We start from the raw sequence: 21593 nt of genomic DNA, 5'->3' as shown, positions 1-21593 counted from the left end.
AGACAGATGAATAAAAGTGCTTGACTTCTATTTCAATGTAAAAATGAGAACTTCACACCTTTTTAAAATACGTGTTATTATTAAAAAATATATTACCATTTGACAAGAACTGCAATAAGATAAAATTTTAAAATTAAGTAAAGGAACTAAAGACATACCTAATCTGTGGTGTGTTTAAGGAAATTGTTTAGATTAGAAAAGATCACATGAACAATCTTGATAAAATACTTGAATATTTGTCCCTTTCTTCATTAACTTCTTTTTTGATCAGCAGCTTCCCTGCCAGATATTTAGGTACACTCCTCATTCTGAGCATTGATTTGCTAATTTAGGGCTCAAAGGTTTAAGAAGAGAATAAAGATATAATTAAATGCTATTTAATTAGGTCAGTAATACAGGTGCAACTTTAATACATTATGCTACAAAAAAAAACCACATCTTTTCACCCTGCACTGACTTAAGAATAAATTCTATAAAATTCTCTGAAATATCATATTTTATCTATGTATCTATAAAATTCTATAAAATATCATCAAATTCTATAAAATATCATATTGTCTGATAATCATTGTTTACAATTTTCAAAAAATAAAAGTATTAGAAAACTTTACATTCCTTTCCAACATATCTTAGTCAATAAAGAAAATAAAAATAAAGCTTTTATTCTCAACATAGTTTTAAAACATAAGTCTTATGACTGATCAGAACTTTAAGACTTCAGGAATATCTTACAGAATCCAAATGCTTTGAAGTAGAGTTAACTTTTTCAGAATTCTGATTGGAGTTTTGTGTTGAAACATGGACATACTCAGCCTCTTTTAGCAATTAATTCAATGGAAAAATAGGTAAATCTTATAAAAATCATGCTAAGAGATATTAAAATAACTATTATTGACTGGAAGTATTGAAATTCTAAATGTATGTTTAATTATATATAACAGAAGTCCTAAGTTTTTATTAGGAAACCATGTACAGAAACATAAAAATTATGTATAGCAGTATATGAATTCTGTTTTTTGACTTAATTCCACACTCCCAGTGTTTGGAGTTCACTGTTTCCTCAAACAAAACAAAAAATCACAGTGAATACAAGTTTTGGAAAATATTTTTTTATTATAAAATGTACAGTATATTGTCCTTAACATTATAAAACACTGTAATATATCAGAGTCTTGTAAAGACCAATAATTTATAAAATGAGACCAAATTCATTGTTACTCTTTCTAGTCTCATAGTCTGATTTGAAAATATATATATAAAATATATAATGAATGATTTGACTGGAGCATCCTTAGTAGCTGGAAAAGGTTTGTTCATATGTTATGGTAACTAATGTCTGCATGTATTTTTATTAAAATAGATCACTGTTATTGCTAAATTAGTCTTTGATTTTGAAGAGCTGATAGAAGAATGAACAGAAAGGTTAGTAATCATATTCTATAAGGCTAGATTATGTAAAAGCACTGCAGGGGATAAAGAAAAATATGTTTCTCCAACAAAATACTAAAGCACTTCTATCACTGCAGCTCATTTATTAACAGTTAATACTTCTTTGGTACTTTTAAGGTGCTTGTTGAAATAAGGAGTAGCTTTGGACTATTGACAAGAATAGACTACTTCAGGTCTCAGATGCTATTGGATAGCATGAAAAAACACGTTACACTGCCTTAACAATTTAAAGACCTTTTCCAATGCATTAGTCTCCTCAATTTAAGTATATCTACTGCCTTCTTCTATTGCAGGGAAGTACTATCATGTTGAATACAAAAGCAATGCACTTCACATGTAAACAGAATTCATTTTTTTCTGCCCTCAGCCTTCCTGGCTTTGTTGCAGACAGTACTTTCCTTCTTGTACTTCCTTGGCAGTGACTTGAACTCTAGCATCCAGCCAAAGGCATTTGTTTTAGTGTTAGAATATGTGTATGTAAGTTGTTTTCGAATCACTGCCGAGTATATTTTTAGCAGTGCATTTATAGAAGCCTGCATCCCTTTGAGAAGACTGCTGGATGACTAATGACCCCTGAGGGTGAAGAAATTTGTTTCCATACAGACGGGATTGAGCTCCTGTTGTCAGATGAGATTTGTCTGGAAGCTCCCAAGTTATTTCTGCTTTAGGAATCCCAATGGCCATACAGTTCAGTTTTACTGAATTCCCAGGCCTGGCATAGATGACAGGTGCTGGCTCACTTGTGATCCGTGGGGGATAAGCTATCACAATGACGGGCACATTCATAACAGAAGTGCCATACTCCGTGGACACCTTACACAGGTAAGTGCCCCTGTCAAATACAGAAGCCTCACGCACTGTCAGAGAGCCATTCTCCAGGAGGGAGAAGCGACCCACAGCCTGGGGGGCATCCAGGACCATCCCATTGGGCAGTGTCCAGGAAATCTGTGCCCTTTGATTTGTCTGGGTGATGCAATGGAGCTGCAGAGTTTCTCCATTGATAATGCTCACCAGGTTGTTGTACTGGTTGCTGATTTCTGGCCTGAGTCCCACCTTCAGGAAGACTACCCGTTCCACATAACCTCCTGGGTTTCTTGCTGTACAGCGATACGTCCCAGCATCCCCTGCAGAGAGACCACTGATGTGTAAGATCCCATCCCTCTTATGGTAAAATCTGTGCAGACGGCTGCCACTCAGCACTTCAGTGCCATTGGGAAGGATCCAGCTTGTGCTGGGCTCGGGGTTCCCCTGGACTGAGCAGTTCAGATTGATGCTGTGCCCAGCAATGGCAGTGATCCTTTCATTGACAGGGTCCCTGAAGGAGGGTTTCTCCAAATGGTCTGTGATGAGGAGCTGCACAATCAGTCTTGCTTCCCCTCCTTCATTCCGCCCAATGCATATGAGCTGCACTGCATCTGTCTGCCTCACCCCTCTGATGTCCAAAGTACCATTCCGATGCACAGTGATCCTGTTTCCATAGTAGGGAGCTGGCAGGATTACTCCTTCTGGAAAAGCCCACAGGACCCGTGGAGCTGGGATACCTTCAGCTTTGCAGTCAATAAGCTTCCGGCTGTCCCTGATGGCTGTCTCCCTCACAGATGTTATTGCATTGAGATGCCCATTGATTCTGGGAGGCTGAACATTTACATGGATCCAAACTATTTTCCGATCTTCTCCAGCACTGTTCCGCACTACACAAGTATAGTTGCCACTGTCAGATCTTTGGGCCTTTTGGATGAGGAGGGTGCCATCCCGATACACCTGGTATTTGTCAGATAGGGCGGGAATGGGCCTGTTGGTTGGGGAAAGCCAAGTCACTTTGGGAGTAGGTTCTCCTTTGGCTTCACACGCTACTGTGACAACATCCCCATAGGGTACATTAATAATGACATAAGTTTTGTTCTTGATAGTTGCAGGCTCGGCCACTACTTTGACCCGAACTTTCATCTCATCTTTCCCAATCTGGTTCTCGGCATAGCAGGTGTAGTCCCCCTCCTCTCTCAGTCCAACATCATTGAAATACAGGGTTCCATTATTAAAGACCACGTATCTCTTTGTCCGGCTGCCACTGTCATCTGACTGCATGAAGGTATTGATCATGCTGCCATCTGGGAGACCCCAGGAGATCTCAGGATTTGGTAGCCCAGTAGCTACACAGTCAACTTTCAGGTCCCCTCCATACTTGACCTTGTGGTTTTTCTCATTCTTTTGTTCTATTTTTGCTGGTTTCATCATCACATTCACTTTGAGGACCACATAGTCATCCCCAATCTTATTGCGGGCCACACACAAATAGTCTCCTGCATCTTTATCTGTAACTGAATGGACAACCAAAGTTCCATTGCTGAATACTTTGATTCTTGTCTCCAAGCTACTGCAAGGAAAGAAAAGAGAACGGGACATGAGCTGCAAAATCACATTTTAGGAGTTAGTAATTGAGTGTAGCATTGGAAAAACAAACAAACAAACAAATAACAACCCAACAATACAGAAAAAGCACAGGAGCATTGCTATTTTTAGATAGTTAGATGGTCTGAAATGACCAAGATACTCACCACCAAAAAAAAAACATATGGAAAAAAATAATTCCACTCACTCATAACCAAACAAATCTACTCTGTTCCATTCATTGACTTTAATAGTATTCCTTTATTTTTGATTTTTTGACTACATGTACAGAATTCTGTAACATTCAAACATGCCATATCTGAATAATATACTCCACACAAACCTAGATGAATCATAATTATGGAGTCTGGCACTTGGGTACCCAGTTAAAAATAAATCAATATGTACTACTTTCTCTGGCCCCAGGTACAATATTTTAAACCCTCTGAGCAATCTCAAAGAAGCAAAATGTTCAGACTAAATAATAAACAATAGTTAACCTCTAGTAATTTTACTTTAAAATGACCTAAGCTTTGAAATATGCGTGGGGAAAAAAAATAAAATCAATGTGCTATTGAAAAAAAGCTATTATTCCTTTCAATTTCACTGTGGAATTGGTGCATTGTGGTCAAAATTAATTTCCTCAGTAGGTCCAAGGTTTTCTCCCCAAAGAGAAGATCTACTGTATTAGAAAAGTAGTCCACATAAATCTCACGACAGTAAATGAAAGAACTATTTTGTTGCAATTGCTATGAAGCCTAAAATTAATTCTGGATTTTGTATTACCTATGGGCTACCCAAATATATTTTTTGTCCAATTAAAAAAAATGCTGACTACAGTCCACTATTAAGAAAGCTGTTGACAAGTGTGTATTTTGATTTCAGCACATTTCTCATCTGTCTACAATGATGAAAGAGAATTTATTGAATAAAAAATGTGTTTTCAAAAAAGTCTTAGGATATTTTTGTCGCTTTGAAGAAGTCATGTTTTACTTGATATTGTGAACATTGTAGAAGGTATTGTTTTAAGTAGAGGCTACAGTGAGGTAACATTTATTTACACATTTTTAAAATGTTCATCATTACTTAAATCATATGATTTTTTTGTCCTATCTTTATAGTGTATAATGAATGATTAGGACAGCAGATACATGAATTTCAGTGAACTCAGTTATCCTGGGGAAAAGCTGGCATCTATGCAACCCTTAGTTATGCAACTAAGCACATTGGAATAAGACTTTTTGCCATCAGACTTTTTGCTATATTTACAGAATGGCTATAGAAGGCAAATAGTGGCAGCTTATCCTAAACACTGAAACCTGACTTTTCAATAATATTACTATTTTCAAGAGAATTATGCTAAATTACAACTTGACCATCTTTTGATATCATTTCAAATTCTTCCTTAATGGTTTAAGACCTAACTCAAAACTCACAGAAATCAAGAATGAAGCTCACATAGATATGAATGGTCTTTTCTCTAAGTTCATACAAACTGTAATTTAGCTGCAACACCTCAAATAGTAATTTACCTGTGTAGGGAATCGATCATCCTTTTGGAAGGTAACCTCCATAATATCCGTGGCCAGGGATCACCAGAAGCACTGCAGTCCAAATGCAGAATGCTACCATATGTTACATCTGTCCTCTGAGGAGAGCTCCCGGTGATCTTGGCATTAGAAGCTTGCTTCTTCACATGCAGTTGAATCATTCTCCTGGCAGCTCCCACCATATTAGCGGCAATGCACTCATAGGTCCCACTGTCCTTGGGGGACACGTTGCGAATATAAAGAGTTCCATTGGGAAAAACAAACAAATTCCCATTGACAAACTGGGACGGTCGAATTTGTGTACCATCAAAGAGCACCCAACGGATGCTAGGAGAAGGTGCTGCTTTTGCAGTGCAGTGGATGTTAATACTACTACCAAAGGGCAAGGAAATGTTCTCTTGTTTATCTTGCTGGATGATGGGTGGTAAGGCTGCAATGTGGAGTCTCACTGCAATGCTGTCAGCTCCTGCAGCATTGCTAGCTACACATTTGTATACTCCTCGATCTGAAAAAGTCGCTTGCTTGATAGACAAGGTTCGATTTTCATGAAGCATAATCCTGCTTTCTGTGGTGGTGACTGTCTGCAAAATTTTCCTGTCTGGGAAAATCCATGAAATATGTGGGCTTGGAGTCCCACTTGCCTGACATTCCATTGCTATGGTCTCCCCAAAATAGACTGTGACATCTCGATAGCGGGAAAGTAAAATTTTGGGCTGGTGGGCTACAACTGTGAGCACAATAATCATTTTATCTATGCCATGTAGGTTCTGAGCGGTGCACAAATACTGTCCATGATCCTGAAGCTGAGCATTTCGGATAAGGAAGGTACCATTTTTCAAGACTTCAAACCTTTGTAACCTGGTGTTGGCTGTCATTACAGCTCCTGGAAAGGTGAGAAGAAAGAAATAAATGGAAAATCAAAGGGTTTGTTTTTAAGACATATGTCACTGCACTGAAAAAAAGTTTATGGAAAAATATAGATTTACTTAACACTAACTACACGTACATCTTCAGATGGATCACATGACATCTTCTGACACTCTCCTTGGTCTTTGCTTTTATTGCAAAACTAACCATAATAGTTTGGCAAGTCTGTACAGTGTGGGAACTTTTAAGGGCTTTGTACTTTGGGATTCCTCTTAAGTGAAGGTGATACACACATCAATAGTTAAGGTAGTAATGTCAACAAACCCTTATGCACAAGCTTTGTCATCATAAATTCTAACTACTGTGAATAATCACTTGGTTGCTATTCCTCCTTCAAGAACCAAATTCATTAAATGTTAGAATTTTTCTTTTACTATGGCAAATACTGCAAAAATATTTTTATCTGTAATGACTGCTTGAAATTGGTCACATTGTTTCTACAATGATTAAAATGGACATAAAATGTCATTAAGTGTTTTTCAGTGGTTTGCAATATTCCTGTAACAATCTTGCATTTCATTATATATATATATATAAAACCATGAAAAAATAAATATTTGTACCCTTAAAACTGTGTAGAACACTTTTTTTCTCTGTCTTACCTGTAGATACTTTTGTCCAAGTAATAGAAGGCTTTGGTTCCCCTACTGCATCACAAGGGATAAAAATATCTGTTTCAGCAAGGATGGATATGCTTTGAGACCCCTTTGAGATAATTTTAGGTCTTTCTTTGGGTGTCCTGAAATTGCTGGAAGATTGAATTATAGATGAATTGTGTGGTGTAATGCCTCCCACATGAGGTACAGACTGAACTTTTTGATGATAGTGGACATTTTTAAGAGGCTGAACTGTAGTGAATATCTGGGGTCTTTTGCGCTGAGAATGAAAGGCTGGAGGGGTAATTTTCAAAATTGCTGGTGGTGGTGACGTTGTGGTCATGGTCTGTGGAGGCACTGCGATAACTGTAGCTTTCTGCACTGTAATCCTTGTAGGCGAGACTTGGGCAATCTTCTCATTTGTGTCTTTGGGGACTACTTGACTAGGGACCACAGGTTTAGGATGCATATTTAAGTGAGGGAATATCCTTGTTCTGTTGAAAAGGAACGGTATTCTGGAACTGGGATAATAGGGCATCCCTTGATTTGGTAGTCTCCCTGCTGTGCCTCTGTTATCTGGAACATAGTTATTGCCAAAATATCTTGAATTAATATTGTATCTGTTCTGACCCTGATTACCAAACTTGCTTGCAGTGAATGTATTTGTTCTGTGAAATGGAGTGGCTTGTGTTGGGGTAGTTGTCTCTCTCTGAAAGACAAAAGATTTTTTGTCCTGGATAGTATGTGCTGCATATGCTGTTATTTCAGGTTTGTTTGTGTAGTGAAGAGGCTGTTGTGTTATAAAATAACGAAATGAGCCTTGTGTTACAATATATGGAGGCTTCAGTGTGCCTCTTACTGGAACATGCTTTGGAGGCACAACAGGCAGTCTTTGGTTTAGGCTTGGTATCATTCCAGCAGGTGGATGGGGAAGGTTTGGGCTTAGCAATAAACTGTTGTTTGACCTGCTACTGTACATCTCTTTGAATCGCTCCTCTTTAGCCTGTATGGTAATCCTATTTTGGCTAGAGAAAGGAGTAGGGTATACATTCTGTCTTGAGCTCACTCCCATTCTGTCACCTTCTGCTTCAACTTGTTTTGTTTCTGACAACCTTTCTTGACTGAAGGCATTACTGCCCTTGGTGGTATAATGAAGAGAAGGATATGAAGTGCTTGAAATAGATGGTGGAAGAGTAGGAAGATTTGTAAATGGAATAAAGACAGTGGGTGTATTTGGAGGCTTTTCAGCTGTCTGCAAAATGCCATGTGACATAGCTTCCTTTTTATCCAAGGAAGATGGTTTTGCCCCAGTCTCAGAAGCAACAGATTTCTTTGTTTCTATAAATGAAAAAGTTTGAGTTTCCATAGTGCTGAAGGAGGACAAAGTCAGCATTTCTTGCTGCTGAGGTGGCTCAGTTACTGCTGGTGTTTTTAAAGTTACTGTGGGTGTCCACGTCTCCTCTGAAACTGAGACATCCTTAAAAACTTCCACTGTGCCAAAAGGAATAGTTAAGTCTGTCATAGTGGGATACATCAGCTGGAATGTTCCAGCAGTGGTTTCATTAACCACAACTTCTGAGTCAAAAAGGATGGGCTCTTGAGATTCTGAGTAAACAGATTTTGTAGATGATATCAAGCTGTTCCTATGCTCAATGGTAGCTCTACTTGATTGTTCTGCCTCACCATCTGTAGCTTTAGAATCTTCTTCAAGGCCCTTCCCTTCAGATACATTGTCTGACGAGTGGTATTTTGGCACTTTATTTTGCTGTGGTTTCAGAGGTGTACTTGACTCTTTTGTGGGAACTGCGCTATGTACAATGTATGATGATAAAACTGTGATAGGTTCAGTCACTGGAAGTGCCATGTTTTCAGGAGCAGCAGAGAGAGTCACATGTTTTCCTTCGTGTGGAGAAGCAGTAGGCCTAAAGAAAGAAGCTGTGGCCACCTCTCTGATTTTGGTCGTTTTCTCTAGTACAACTGGATCGGTAACTGATGAAGGGGTGAATTCCATATGCTCCTCTTCCTTAGCCTGTATTTTGACACTGTTTTTAAGATCAAAGCGTTCAAGAACTGTAGAGGAAGTTTTGGTCACAGCTTCAACTGTAGATGTTCTTGGAATGACAGGCACTGCCTCTGTGATTGAAACAACAGGGTGGAAAGGCTTTGTTCTTTGTCGGATTCTATTTGGCCTCAATCTCCTTCTCCCATAAGGCCTTTTCCTAGCATGCTGAGTAACATGTGAAGGTGTGGTCTTTCTATAGGATGGTGTTGTTGTGGCCACAGTGGTCAGTCTACTGATGGAAACAGCAGATATCTCTTCTGGTTTTTTATGAGGAGCATTAGTGCTTGTCAAAATGAATGTGGGGTCTGGTTTTGGAGAAGCCAGGTTCTGTTCTCTTCCATGATAACTCTCTGCATAACTGCTGGATGTGCTTTCTTGAGTCACTGTATCCCTGTGGGTCTCTGGTTCTTCCTTGCTCATTGATATGACAGCTGGAAAAGTTGTACTTAAGTCTGCTATTTTCATCTGACCTGTGGATACTTCTGTGTGCTGATGTATCAAGTCATTGCTTTTTTCTGTAACAAATGGAGAAAGAGATGATGAAATGTCAGTAGCACCTACAGAATCTGTTGGGATGATATCATCCAGCTGAGTAGGCATTATGTTGTCAACGCTCATCTGATCCACTTCATTTAACTTCTCACTTGTCTCCAACATGCTGTGAGGATCTACAGTCTGAGATTCAGCTAGGACAGTAGCATCAAGTGGTAGCTCAGCAAAAGCAGAATTTTCCTCTGATGTAGAAGATACAGTTGCATCTGCATTTTCCACTATGAATGGACTGCTCTGAATATTAGGAAAGTTAGTTACTGTTTCTTTGGTTAGAGGTTCTTCAGTGACAGTCTGAATATTTTCTTTGACTACAAAAGAATCGGTCCTGTCATCCTGACGCTGCTGGTCTTGGGGTTGCACAGTTGCAGACAGAGGAGTCAAATATGGACCTGATACAGGGATCTCTACAGAGTATGTACTTGCAGGTGTTTCTAAAACCCTGTAGTCAGGAAAAGGTTCAGTTTCTGACCCTGTTAATATGGGCTGGACTGAAAATACTTTACTGCTGTCGGAAACAGTGACTGAGAATGGCCCATCTTCACCCAGTGGTGACGCATCAGCAGAGGAATCTACCACATCAGTTGCTGTCTCTGAAGGCAGAGGGCTGGCTACTGGATGAGGGACAGGAGTAGTTTTCTGCATGAATGATGGAAATGCCGTTGTTACAGAAATGGCTGTAGCTGTAGTTGTTCTAGGAAGATTCTTCCCACGGACTTTTGCCAAAATGTCAGCCCAATGCTGTGGATTAATCTGTTTGCTTGCCATATTAATTCTCCTTCGAGATTCAAACACTCTCCGGCCTTCTGCAACATTGCTGTCTTGGGTTCTATCAGTACCTTTCCAAATTTTCATTTTCCTTCTGCCTTTCTTTCCCTTTTTAATTTGAGCCTCTGGCACCTGGTCACTTTTTTGTTTAAAGGATACTTCACGATCTTTCAGGCGGTTCTTTCTGCGTGGGAACTCATCCACCCCTCCTGTCCCTGATCCCTCTCCATCATCTACGCCCCGCCCTCTTGTTTTTGATGAACTTTTTGAGCCTGGGCGCTTTTTCAGTTTTATCCTTTTAAATGACCTGTCAGACACCATTTTATTTACTGTAACCTTTACAGCAAACTGATCTGATCCCTGCTGATTGACAGCCACACATCTGTAATGGCCACTGTCACTAACGTGGCTTTTTGGAATAAGCAAAGTACCATTGTCCAACATATATCCTTTTGAAGAGTTCAATAAATCATTGAGTATCTGGCTGTTTGGAAGAATCCAGCTTAACTGTGCCTCCGGGATGGCAATTGCACTGCAAGGCAAAACTATTTGATCTCCAACATTTTTATCAACCCTCACTATATCTGTATCAGATATCTGAATAGCTGGAGGCTGCACAAGAAGTCTGTAAGCCCTAACGTCCATATCATCTCTCACTTGGGCAATGCAATAGTACAAACCAGTATCAGTATAACTCACTGGTTTGATTACTAGCTGACCACTGCTATGAACAGAAAACCTACTGTCTTTCTGATTAAATGGTGCCTGCAGTTTAGTCCCATCTGGAAGGAGCCACTGAATGAAAGGACTCTCAGAGGCTCTCACATTGCAGCTCAGCTGACACTCTGATCCTTCCATGATGCTCTGTGCTGTCCTTGTGCTCTGATTTTGCTCTATCATTACCCAGCTTCTCTGCTGCCTGGTGTCTTTGGTATGAATTGCCTGAGAAAACACAGTAAAAAAAGACAGCACCACTTTTTTCCCTGTACTTTGGCGCCTGTTTAACTGGATACTTATAAGAGGTTGCATCACCCAGGAAGGCTCAGCCATTATTTGAGCTTTGACACCCGTGTAATAAAGAGCATCATAATCTGAGCCTTGCTTGTACCGATAGCTTATTTTAGGTTCTTTGCTGAGCATAAGTTCCCTCTCTAATTTGACAGGCACTTCACTATAATAAGCAATAAGCTTCCACAATTTCTCATAGTTCTCTCGATTCATTGGACATTCAAAATCCAGTGAAATTGTAGCATTTATATCAATCTCCTGAGTCTGGATTTGATTCCACTGAATTTTGGTAGAGCCTGTTGGTTTCTTTATTTCACAGTTCAGATGCACTACATTGCCATGCTCATCAGTCATATTTAATGTAATGTTCCATGGAGAGGACTGAAACTCTACCAGAGGGAGTTCATAACTGTCACCATCTTCTTCATCTTGAGTGCTGCTATTGTGCCTTAATGAGGACTGAATGATAGGTTTCCTACAGGAAATATCTTTCAAGTTTTGGATATCTTCTTTCTGCAGCTGTTTTGGGCTGTTGCACTTAGGGCAGAGCTGTCCCCCTTCATAGGCTTTGTCCTTTTTGCATTTTAGAACACCTGGAAGCCAAAACAAACAAACAAATAAAAAAGGACAGGTAAGCTGTAGAATCATGTCCCAGGGTTAGCAAACTCTCAGGAGTGCCAAATGGACTGCATGAGATAAACATTATGCCATGTGACATATAAGCAAGGTGTTTTAAAATGTTGCCTCTTTATTTTCACAGTTGAACAGGCCTGTTTCTCCAACTGACTGTAGTTTCTTCTGACTTTACTGAGAAGTTTGAATGCTCCATCCTTCTGAAAATTAGTTTCACTGCCTCTGAATAAAATGACTAGAAATTGAAGTGTCCAGAGCAACATTTTAGAAGTCTGTTAATATTTATGCTGTATAAAAAAGTCTGTATGCGTACATTGACAACATACCCATCTATCTTTTGGACACAAATTTAAGAAGACAGAGTCATCTCAGCTTCAAAAATGCAGCATTTGCCTGAGAAATGCTGGATTTCCTCATTAAATAATTCAGGAGGCTTTTTATTTTTCTCTATTCATTAACAGTAATACTGGCAATATACAAAAAAATCTACTGTATCTACCAAAACGTGATGATTAGTTCCTACACTTACAAGTGATTTGACAGCAGAAAAAAAAAAAAAAAAAGAAAGCACTTCTTCCTTGACCTCTGAAACAACTGCAAACTCTGTAAATATAAAATAAAGATTAAACAGAGGAGTATTAAAACAGGAAATTATATCCTTGACTCCTTGCTTCTACCAGTGCCAGAAGGATTCTTGTCTGCCAAACGACAGCCATGTATTCATGTTTAACTTGCGCTGTTTACTACAATGTCAAAGTTGTCTTTCATATTTAGTTTGGAAATATGCTATATTGTAGTTTTTCTAGGAATAAGTGTTATGCTGATCGCTCCTGAGGAATGAGGGATCTTTGAATGAATGAACAATAAAGGTGGATTCTAACATAAAATTCTAGGACAAGGGGAAAAAAAATGGCAAAATTTCGCAACCTTTTTGAATAGGAAAATATATGCTTTGCCAGTCTGACAGATTGTAATATATAAGTGAACCAGTCTACCACTTGCAGATTCAAATATGATGCTTCAAAGACAAGGAAAGTGCATTTCATGACAGAACTGGCACAGAACCAACTTGGCAGATGCCACGCTGGTCTGAGGAACATTACTGTGTATCAAAGAGCACTTCTATCACTCTCTGACAAAATTCCCAAAGAAGTCAATGTTACAGTTTTATAAAAATACTAAAATTGTCATGCATGAAAGTGGCATGAACTAATTCTCCTCTTTCCAAAAATCACTACCATTTTAGTGCAGAAAAGAAATCAAATAAAAACAGTAACAAGCCATCACTGCACAGGGAAAGGACATTCATCTAATATTTCATCATTATTACTTAGAGTGCATCTTTGGTACACTTAGCATATCCACTCATATGAGCAAGGAGAGCATATGAGAAGATTAAAGTGTAAATTACATATATATAATACCTACATTGGATACCTCGAATATCAGTTCAATCAGGGACAGTTACACTACTCATTAAAGTACCACACATCCCTAAAACTATTGTTCTATAGCTATGTACAAAAATGCCATGAATTAGATATCCTAAGACAACAAGACCCATCGTCATCCACTACATATGCTCCAAATCATTATATAAACCTTGTGACTCCAGAACTCATCTGAAACATCTTCAGTTGCAATTCAATGACAATTTCCTCTTAAGAGTCTATCAGCAGATCTGGTGTAACACCCATCCCTCTGGCCTGCTATACCAAACACTTAGCTACCTGACATGGGACACTGGTGGACTCAAATGCCTAAACTGAAAACAGACATACAAAAAAAAACCTATTTAGTGGACTCCTGATCTAAGCACTGTGATTCTTATCTCACATCTAAGCATAAATGAATCATAGAATGATTTATGTTGAAAGGGGCCTTAAAAACCATCTAATTACAAACCCTCTGCCATGGGCAGGGACACCTTCCTCCAGACCAGGTTGCTCAAAGCCCCATCCAACCTTGAACACTTTCAGGGATGGGGAATCCACAGCTCCTCTAGATAACCTGTTCCAGTGCCTCACCACACTCAGTGTTAAGAATTTCTTCCTTATATCTAATCTAAATCAACTTTTTTTTATTATTTTTTTTATTATTATTATTAGATTAAAGCCATTTTAGTTTAAAGCCTCAAAGGCAGACCTTCCTCTGAAAAAGGAGCAGGACTGTAGGTGTTCTCTGAAAATACTGAAAACAGATTGCTTCCCTTAGAAAAGTAAGGTGTGGTCAACGAAGAAACACTAATAGACAAAAAGGACGCATGAATAACAGCCTTAAAGCTAAAAGCCTGAAGTTAAAGAACTCTTCAGAGAATTTGGAAATCTCATTTCCATTCCTTCCTTAGACAACATAGTGCACATAGACATCATGTAAGTAATGATTCACAAGAAATAACAAATCTATTCATATGCAGAACAGCGGAAACAATATCAAACATTATAAGTTGAAGAGGCTTTGGTAATTTTGTTCTTACCTCCAGAAACTTCATTCCATTCAAGGAACCACTTTAAGTTGCAGTCGCAAACCCATGGATTCCCATGAAGGTAAAGATTCTCTAGTAGTGGCATACCCTGAAACATCTCTTCAGGCAAGGTTCTAATAGCATTTTCAGATAGGTAGAGATGTCTTACTGTTGACAGTTTGAAATAATCAAGGACCATAAATGTTGAAAAGGTGTGTGGGTGAAGCTGCTGGAGCAAATTTCCCTCCAAGTGGACCAATCTCAGAGAAGTTAATCCATTAAAAGCATTTGGATGAATAAACTCGATTCTGTTGTGGTCCACGTGCAGTCTCATTAAACTTGAAAGTCCATGGAGGGTTTGGCCAGTTATGACTTTCAATTTATTGTAACTAATTTTGAAAACCTTTAAAAAAAATAAAGAGAGAGGGAGATTAGTTTGTATTTAAATCCAAACAGAATAACAAACATTCAGTTTTCCTCCCATTCAAATATCATTTGCACCACTGAAAAATGATATGCTGGTCAAAAGAGGGAGAACACAAATGGACATTAGTTGGCATTATCAAGTATGACATAGGTATAGTTAACAGAATTCCAATATTATTTTTGAGGGGGAGGAATGGTACCTTAATCCTAGGAAAGACACTAAAAAAAACAACAAACAAACAAACAAAAAAAAGCACTTGTTTTTGTCTTCAACTACTTACTGAAGTTAGAATTTGGGAAATTTAGAAAGACCTGAGCGTTACCTGTAGAGAGACGAGATCTTTCAAAGCACCATTAGGTATATTCTGAATGTCATTTCCATGTATCATAAGCAATTCCAGTTTTGTAAGTCCTGCAAAGGAGTTTTCATATATAGACTGTATACTGTTAAACCTGGAAAAAAAATCACAAAATGTGTAGTTACATTTCAAACACTGACTATCATGGACGGCAAAAGTAAAATTCGTATAACGTAACTATCAAGAAAACTTGGATGGATCTTAGTGCACTGTCAAAGAGCCAGAAGGTACTGAAACATTTTTACAAGGCCAAGTATAGTTAGTTCATGTTTACATTAAAGTTTCTTTTAAATCAATTTGTGGCACTTTAACCATAATTTAAAACTAAGAGTAATAAATAGGCGTTTAAGTTCTAATAGTTGTCAGTATGTTTTTCCATGCAGCTCACTTTATGGAATGGCAATAAATTAATGGCCTGGATCCAACCAATGATGCTATGGAGCCTGGCAAACTAGACATGCTGCAATGTTGCCAAAACAGCATCTAACAATAAATGAATAAAGACTTGGACAGAGGACATTAAAAATGGATATCTCCCAAACAGCAAGAGAAGCAGGAAGTCACATCATTCTTACCTTACTGATACAACATGTAATTGGCTGCATCGACTAATTATCTAGGTACTGAACTTCCAACTATATAATTTGAGCCCAGGAACTCCTTTTAGAGAAGTAATATAGAAAATCAACTTATTGAAAACAATCAGTTTCACTTAGGACTAACAAGGCAGGTTTTATTTGCCAATATGGAAGCCTTAAATTTGGCTGCCTAGATCTGCATTTGGGTTTTCCATATGTAGATATAAAATTAGACATATGAGCTAATCTGGGCATGAAGACTCCGAATTAAGCATCCAATTTTAAATATCTTTTCCTATTTTTAATACTTTCTTTCTAGACACGAAGGGAAGATAGAGACAGAAATTTAAATACTTTGGTTATGGAGGAAATACTTTTAAATTTTCATTGTTATCTATCTGAAGATTCTGAACTTGCTAAAAAATCAGACATATGTTTTGATATTTTTAGTCCTACTTCAGATCTCCCAGGTTTATAGCAGTAATCCTATTAAAATTCCTTATGTTTACATGAGACATTCTAAAAAATATACAAACTTCTCTATATATGATTTTTTCCTAAATTATTTCCAGATAAGAAAATTAGCTTTACCTCTTAAATATACAGCAACTTGAAACAAAAGGATTCTAAAAACACTTCTCAAGAATGAAAGAAATGCAACAGATAAGTAAGAATGTTTCTTCTTGGGAGAAGAGACAACTCAGAAAGTGTAATTTTTAGTGACAAAAATACAAAAAAAAATGGAAAGGGCTTTTATACTAGCAGTATCAAATAATTTACTTAAAAACTGGATAGAACTTCCAAAATGTTTACACAATTTAGAAGCTTACACACCCATTTTCAAAACCAATTTAGGGATAGAATTTGTCACAGAATATTTATATATAGGGGAGAGGTGACTGTAAATACGCGTGGTTTTGACTGTGGAGAGGAAAAGGAGGGCAGTTTGATATATTCTACAAAGACAGAATTTATAAAAAATATGACATTAGGCAGGCTTCAAAGATAGCTCGAAATTAATGAGACTAAAGCCATGGAAAGAAATGAATGTAGTTTGGATAAGATCTGGTGTGTTTGTATGAAGTTGTACTGCAGGTGAAGTTTGCAGTGAAGAGATTACACATTTTCAGTACCATCATAGCCTATGGTGTTCCTGAGATTTTATTTCTTTAAATTTTATCATATTTTCTCAGCTTCAGAGTTAGCAAGATAACTAGACATAAATATCACAGAGAGCTCCAAGGAGACCATATAATTATAATTATAATTCTGCCTACCATGAGCTTTACTATACGCAAAGAAAATGAATAGGAAGAGACATCTGTTTCTATGGCAGGTTGTGTATGAGTTGAAGATCACAGAAACAAGGACATGGATTACTGGTCATGCTCAAAAATATTTTCATTTCCCAGTAAAGAAGCATATAAGGCCGCTTGAAGGCATACCTGCTGGTGGATAGCATTTGGCCACTCTGTGTTGCAGATTCTTTGGCAACAGCTTTTCAATGAAGCTGCTTAAAAGACTCCCTTTGGAACCATGTGTGTTTACATTAAGACTAAATCACATGACTTTGTGTATGAAATTTTATTTTCTCAGAGGGGACCATAAGTAACTTAACTGATGGCAGATGGCCTGAAAGAAATATAGGGAACATTCCTCACACTGCAAAATGTTATAAGGCTGACCCAGTTGGACATTTGATCTGTACTATAGAAATTACATAGTTATGTATCATTCTAATAATACTTCCACTGATTTGACTATGAGCCACTGGGATGACTGAAAAAAATGGAATGAAAATACAGATTTCTGTAATACAGTTTTACTGAGTGCAGGGGTATTGTGAGACTAAAATCAGACTTCAGGTGGATAAAGTACTGGTGGATAGACATTTTAACTACAGAGGAGCAAATAAATTAAATGTCCCTACTACATGTATTAGTCATAGCATGATCATTTGCAAGTTACAGGCCCTGCGGCTAGGGAAGGAGTTCATAACAGGTAGAGAGATGGTTCTGCTACCAAGCAGAAGAGGACTGAGACTCTTTTCCCATGCTATGCCATACAATGGCCATACACAGCATTTTTGTGATATGCAGCCTACCAACTGTCCCTGCCTTCTCATCTCAGAGAAATGTAGGCTGGAAATACTCTGGCAGAGGAAGGTGATTTGGAGCCTGAGCTCCCTCACCCCAAAACATTGCTGTCTGTTTATATTGCACTTAAATTCTTAGGAAACAAAACAAAGTAATAAAAGAAAAATAAACAAACAAAAAGCAACAACTTCAAAGGTTATGGAATAACTAGTCTTTACTGTATTGTTTTAATATATGCTACTTCATTGTGCTCCAAAACCCTACCTGCTTCTATTAGATAATTCTACTTCTTCTGCATTTTTGTGTATCAGATATAATAATCAACATCTAGTAGAAATCCTCCCATAGTAGGTTTAATTCGATATAGTTTTTAAACACTGTAAGACTACATGCACTATTTGCCAGTAAGAACTGACACCATCATATAAAAACTTATTTGAAAGTATTACAAACTTTCATTTGAAATATCAGGGCTACACTAAAACTTCATTCATGCCAGTAATAGTAGTGTTTGAAATACAGAGTCTGGAAGTAACCACCCATCTCTGCAATTCCACTTAAAAAGTACACACAAAGATCCCAGTATGCCGCACGCGTGAAGCATTCCAAGATTCAACACCAAGAACATGAAGCTGTTTGCTACCAACTGCAATACAAACCCAAAATTGATCCTTTCCACATGTTTAGAAATCCTTGCTGGCACGGCTGCTAAAGACCTAAATGTGCAGTGGACTTCGGTGGGGACGTAGCAGGCGCAGGGGTGGGGGCAGGCCAGGGCACCCGGCGGGAGCCCCAGAGTCAGGATCAGCACCACGGAGAGTGCCCCCACCGCAGCCCTCTCCCGCATCTTGTCGGCTCGCCTCGCCTCACTCCTCCTGGGATGGCCAGGGGTCATGAGCAACAGATGACAGCAACGATGACAAAGGGAGACAGAGAAAAGAAATGAAGATTTTTTTAATACTTTTGAAATGCTCTGTTTACCATGAGATGCTCTGCAGCGTCCCAGAAGTTCTGTAGACAACTGCAGCTAAGTTCAATCGGGAAGAGTTTTTATTTCGTCCAAGTCGCTTGCTACTTCAAAATCAACTTTTTCCCTATAATTCATTTCAGTACCCATCCTACAAAAGTTATGCTGTCTTCTTGTGGTAGTAACTTTTGGAGGTTTGCTCTATATGCCAAAGGCAGCTTTTGTCTCACTTACAAATTAGAAAACTTCAAGGGAAGCATCTAGTTCCACGAGTTTCCATGGCTCCCTCTACAGTCAATCAACATGAGAGAAGCAAACCATATTCACCAGAAGGTAATATCAGGTATCTACCCCATCAGGTAACTACCTAGAAATAGAACAGATCAGCCTCATTAGGTCCCTAACTAGCTAACTCTCCTAGCCAAGCTACCGAATTTTTACACCATCTACTAACTTCCAGGAGGGTAAAACCAGGCTGAACAAATCCCATTCATAATGTACATGGGAAATGGTAACATTGAGAGAGGCAGGGAGTGAAAGAAATGAAAGTAAGAATTGGTTGAACACAGATCTGGACTGTGTCATTTGCTGTGTTATGCTGGGCGTGCTTTTACCCAGTAATCTTAACCAAACAGGAGCCATGAATGCTCAGAATTGATAGAAGTTGACAATTGATTTAGAAACATAAGCACAGGCCTCCAAGGAAATGTAAACAAGAAAGTCTGTATTTATAACCTTGCCATGTCTATCAACACCGAGGTTCAGATTTTCAGAACTGTGTCTAAACCCAGATGACGAGACTCATGGAGAGTTGTTCAAAAAGGCACACTACACTGGAACAAACCCAAAATGCTACTGTTATTGAGCACTAGCCATTTCTGAAAATAAAGCCATTTTGTAGATGTCTAATTACAGATTAAGCAGCTCAACTTGGGAGAAGTTAGTTTGAAATATCCTTATTCTTATCTACCATGAGAAGAACTTGAGCTCTTCAGATTAAAGCCATGCAAGAATGCAGGCTACTATTAGAAGCAGAAATTTGGTAGTCTCGCTCTTGTGTAACAGTGTGACAAGGAGGGAAAGACATTCAGTTCTACTAGAGATTATTAGTTCCATTAGTTATTGCTTTTAGTATAAAAGTCAGATTTTTTCAGATCTGCTAGCAACGAGACACACATTTTTTTTGTAAGAGCATCATGTGCAAGCTATTACAGTTCAAAGGAGAGGCTCATCAGCATGAAGAAGTTTCTCAAATATCTGTGGTCAAGTTAATGAGACATTTACCATTCTTTACAAAGAAAAATAGCCTTTAATTTGTTTGGAGAACATTCAGGTGCCGTTTTCCTTAAGGTTCTCTTTCATAAAAAAACAAGCTTTCAAGAACATCCTACCCACTCCAGTCTCGTTTGGGCGGGGGCACCGAGCCTCACCGAAGGAGCTCCTTCGCACAAAGGAAGCGATGCCTGGGGCAGCCTCCCAGCGTCCCAGCCGAAGCCTCCCCTCCGCACCTTTGCCACCGGAGACCCCTCGGGGGCGCGGCCGCACTGGCTGCGCGCCTCCGCCCGGGGGCGCCCTACGCGCACCCCTACGCGCCGCCCGCCGGCTCCCCCTCCGCCGCCGCGCAGCGTGGCAGCCCCCCCAATCCCCCCAACCCCTTTATTATTTTTTTTTTCTCTTCACCGCGGGCAGATGCTTCCCATTAGGGAAGAATTTCCCCTCCAGGCTGAGCGGCCGGGCGCCGACACCCCGCGGCACGGCACCGCGGGGGTCTCCCGCCCCCTCCTCCGTCCTCCCCTCGGCACGGAGCCCCCTCTTCCATCACCACACCCCCCTAACACATGGAGCCGCTCCCAAGCCCCCTTCCCTGCCGCCCCCGTTCCCCCGGCTCCTTACCTGCGGCCGGGCGCGGCGCTCTCAGCGGGCGCAGCCCGCCGCTCCCATGCCCCCGGGGGGCTTCGCGGCGGGGGGGCGGCTACCTGGCACGGCCCCGGGGCCCCTCCGGCAGCGGCCGGCCGAGGCTCATGGCAGCCCGCGGCGCCCCGCCGCCCCGCAGCCTTAGGGCTCCTCATCGCCCGTCATTTTGCAGAAGCCGCCGCCGTGATTTGGTGCCCCCAAAACGCGCATAAGCCAGGCGGGGCGGTACTGTGCCGGGGGGGCGTGTAAGGGGGGAGGAGGGGAGCGGGTTGGGGCTACTCCTTTCAGACCTGTGCCCCGATCCCCCCCACGGGCTGTTGGGGGGCTCCGCGGTCCCTCAGCGCCGTCTGGAGCCGAGCCCGTCCGTCGGGGGGCGAGCAGGAGGGCGGGAGAGGGCAGAGGGTCCCCGCCGCTTGCCGGGCTGCCTGGGGGCGCAGCTCCCTCGGCGGCAGCCTCCTGCCGCCCGCGGCCACATAGGGACGAAGGGCGCGGGGTGCCCGGGGTGCCCGGGGTGAGGGGCTCCGCCGCTCTGCCGCCTCCCCGCGCTGGGCGCTGCTGTGCAGGGGGAGGGCGCGGCGGAGCGGCTCCTCTTGCGGGGTGGGCGGCCCCTCGGCGGGGGGGCGGGCAGGGGGCCGCGGGCGGGACTGAGGCGGGGGGCGGGAGGGGGCAGACGAGCCCTGGCCCCAGCCCGGGAGCTGGAGCTGGAGGAAAGTTTGGGTTTGGGAGCGGTCGGAGCGCTGCGGGGTGCGGCTGGCCCCGCTGCGCGCCCCTCCGTGCAGGCACGCACCGAGGTTAGCTGCGTTTGTGGACCTCGCTGTGCTCTGAAACATGGCCAGCCGGTCTGGATTTTTTGTTTTTC

The 21593-nt window shown here is 40.6% G+C and overlaps 1 protein-coding gene across 2 annotated transcripts; it reads right to left on the bottom strand.

The window, feature by feature from the left end:
- Positions 1-1093: 1093 nt before the first annotated feature.
- MXRA5 (matrix remodeling associated 5) lies at positions 1094-21322 on the bottom strand. Of its 2 annotated transcripts, none has more exons than XM_027447364.3 (7): positions 20714-21322; positions 18513-18728; positions 15144-15273; positions 14407-14797; positions 6917-11890; positions 5370-6270; positions 1094-3820 (listed from the first exon to the last, which is right to left on the bottom strand). In XM_027447364.3, the coding sequence occupies exons 1-7, from the start codon at positions 20887-20889 to the stop codon at positions 1912-1914; spliced, it is 8697 nt and encodes a 2898-aa protein (XP_027303165.3). In that variant the 5' UTR covers positions 20890-21322; the 3' UTR covers positions 1094-1911. The 2 variants fall into 2 exon arrangements, with proteins under 2 accessions (XP_027303165.3, XP_038029055.2); XM_038173127.2 differs by having other exon boundaries at positions 1094-3823; positions 20714-21321.
- Between the last annotated feature and the right edge of the window lie 271 nt (positions 21323-21593).

This window comes from Anas platyrhynchos, chromosome 1, assembly GCF_047663525.1.
Source record: "Anas platyrhynchos isolate ZD024472 breed Pekin duck chromosome 1, IASCAAS_PekinDuck_T2T, whole genome shotgun sequence".
Classification (NCBI taxonomy): domain Eukaryota; kingdom Metazoa; phylum Chordata; class Aves; order Anseriformes; family Anatidae; genus Anas; species Anas platyrhynchos.
Note: the sequence above shows the minus strand (reverse complement) of the source record. Positions and strands in the feature narration are given on the sequence as shown.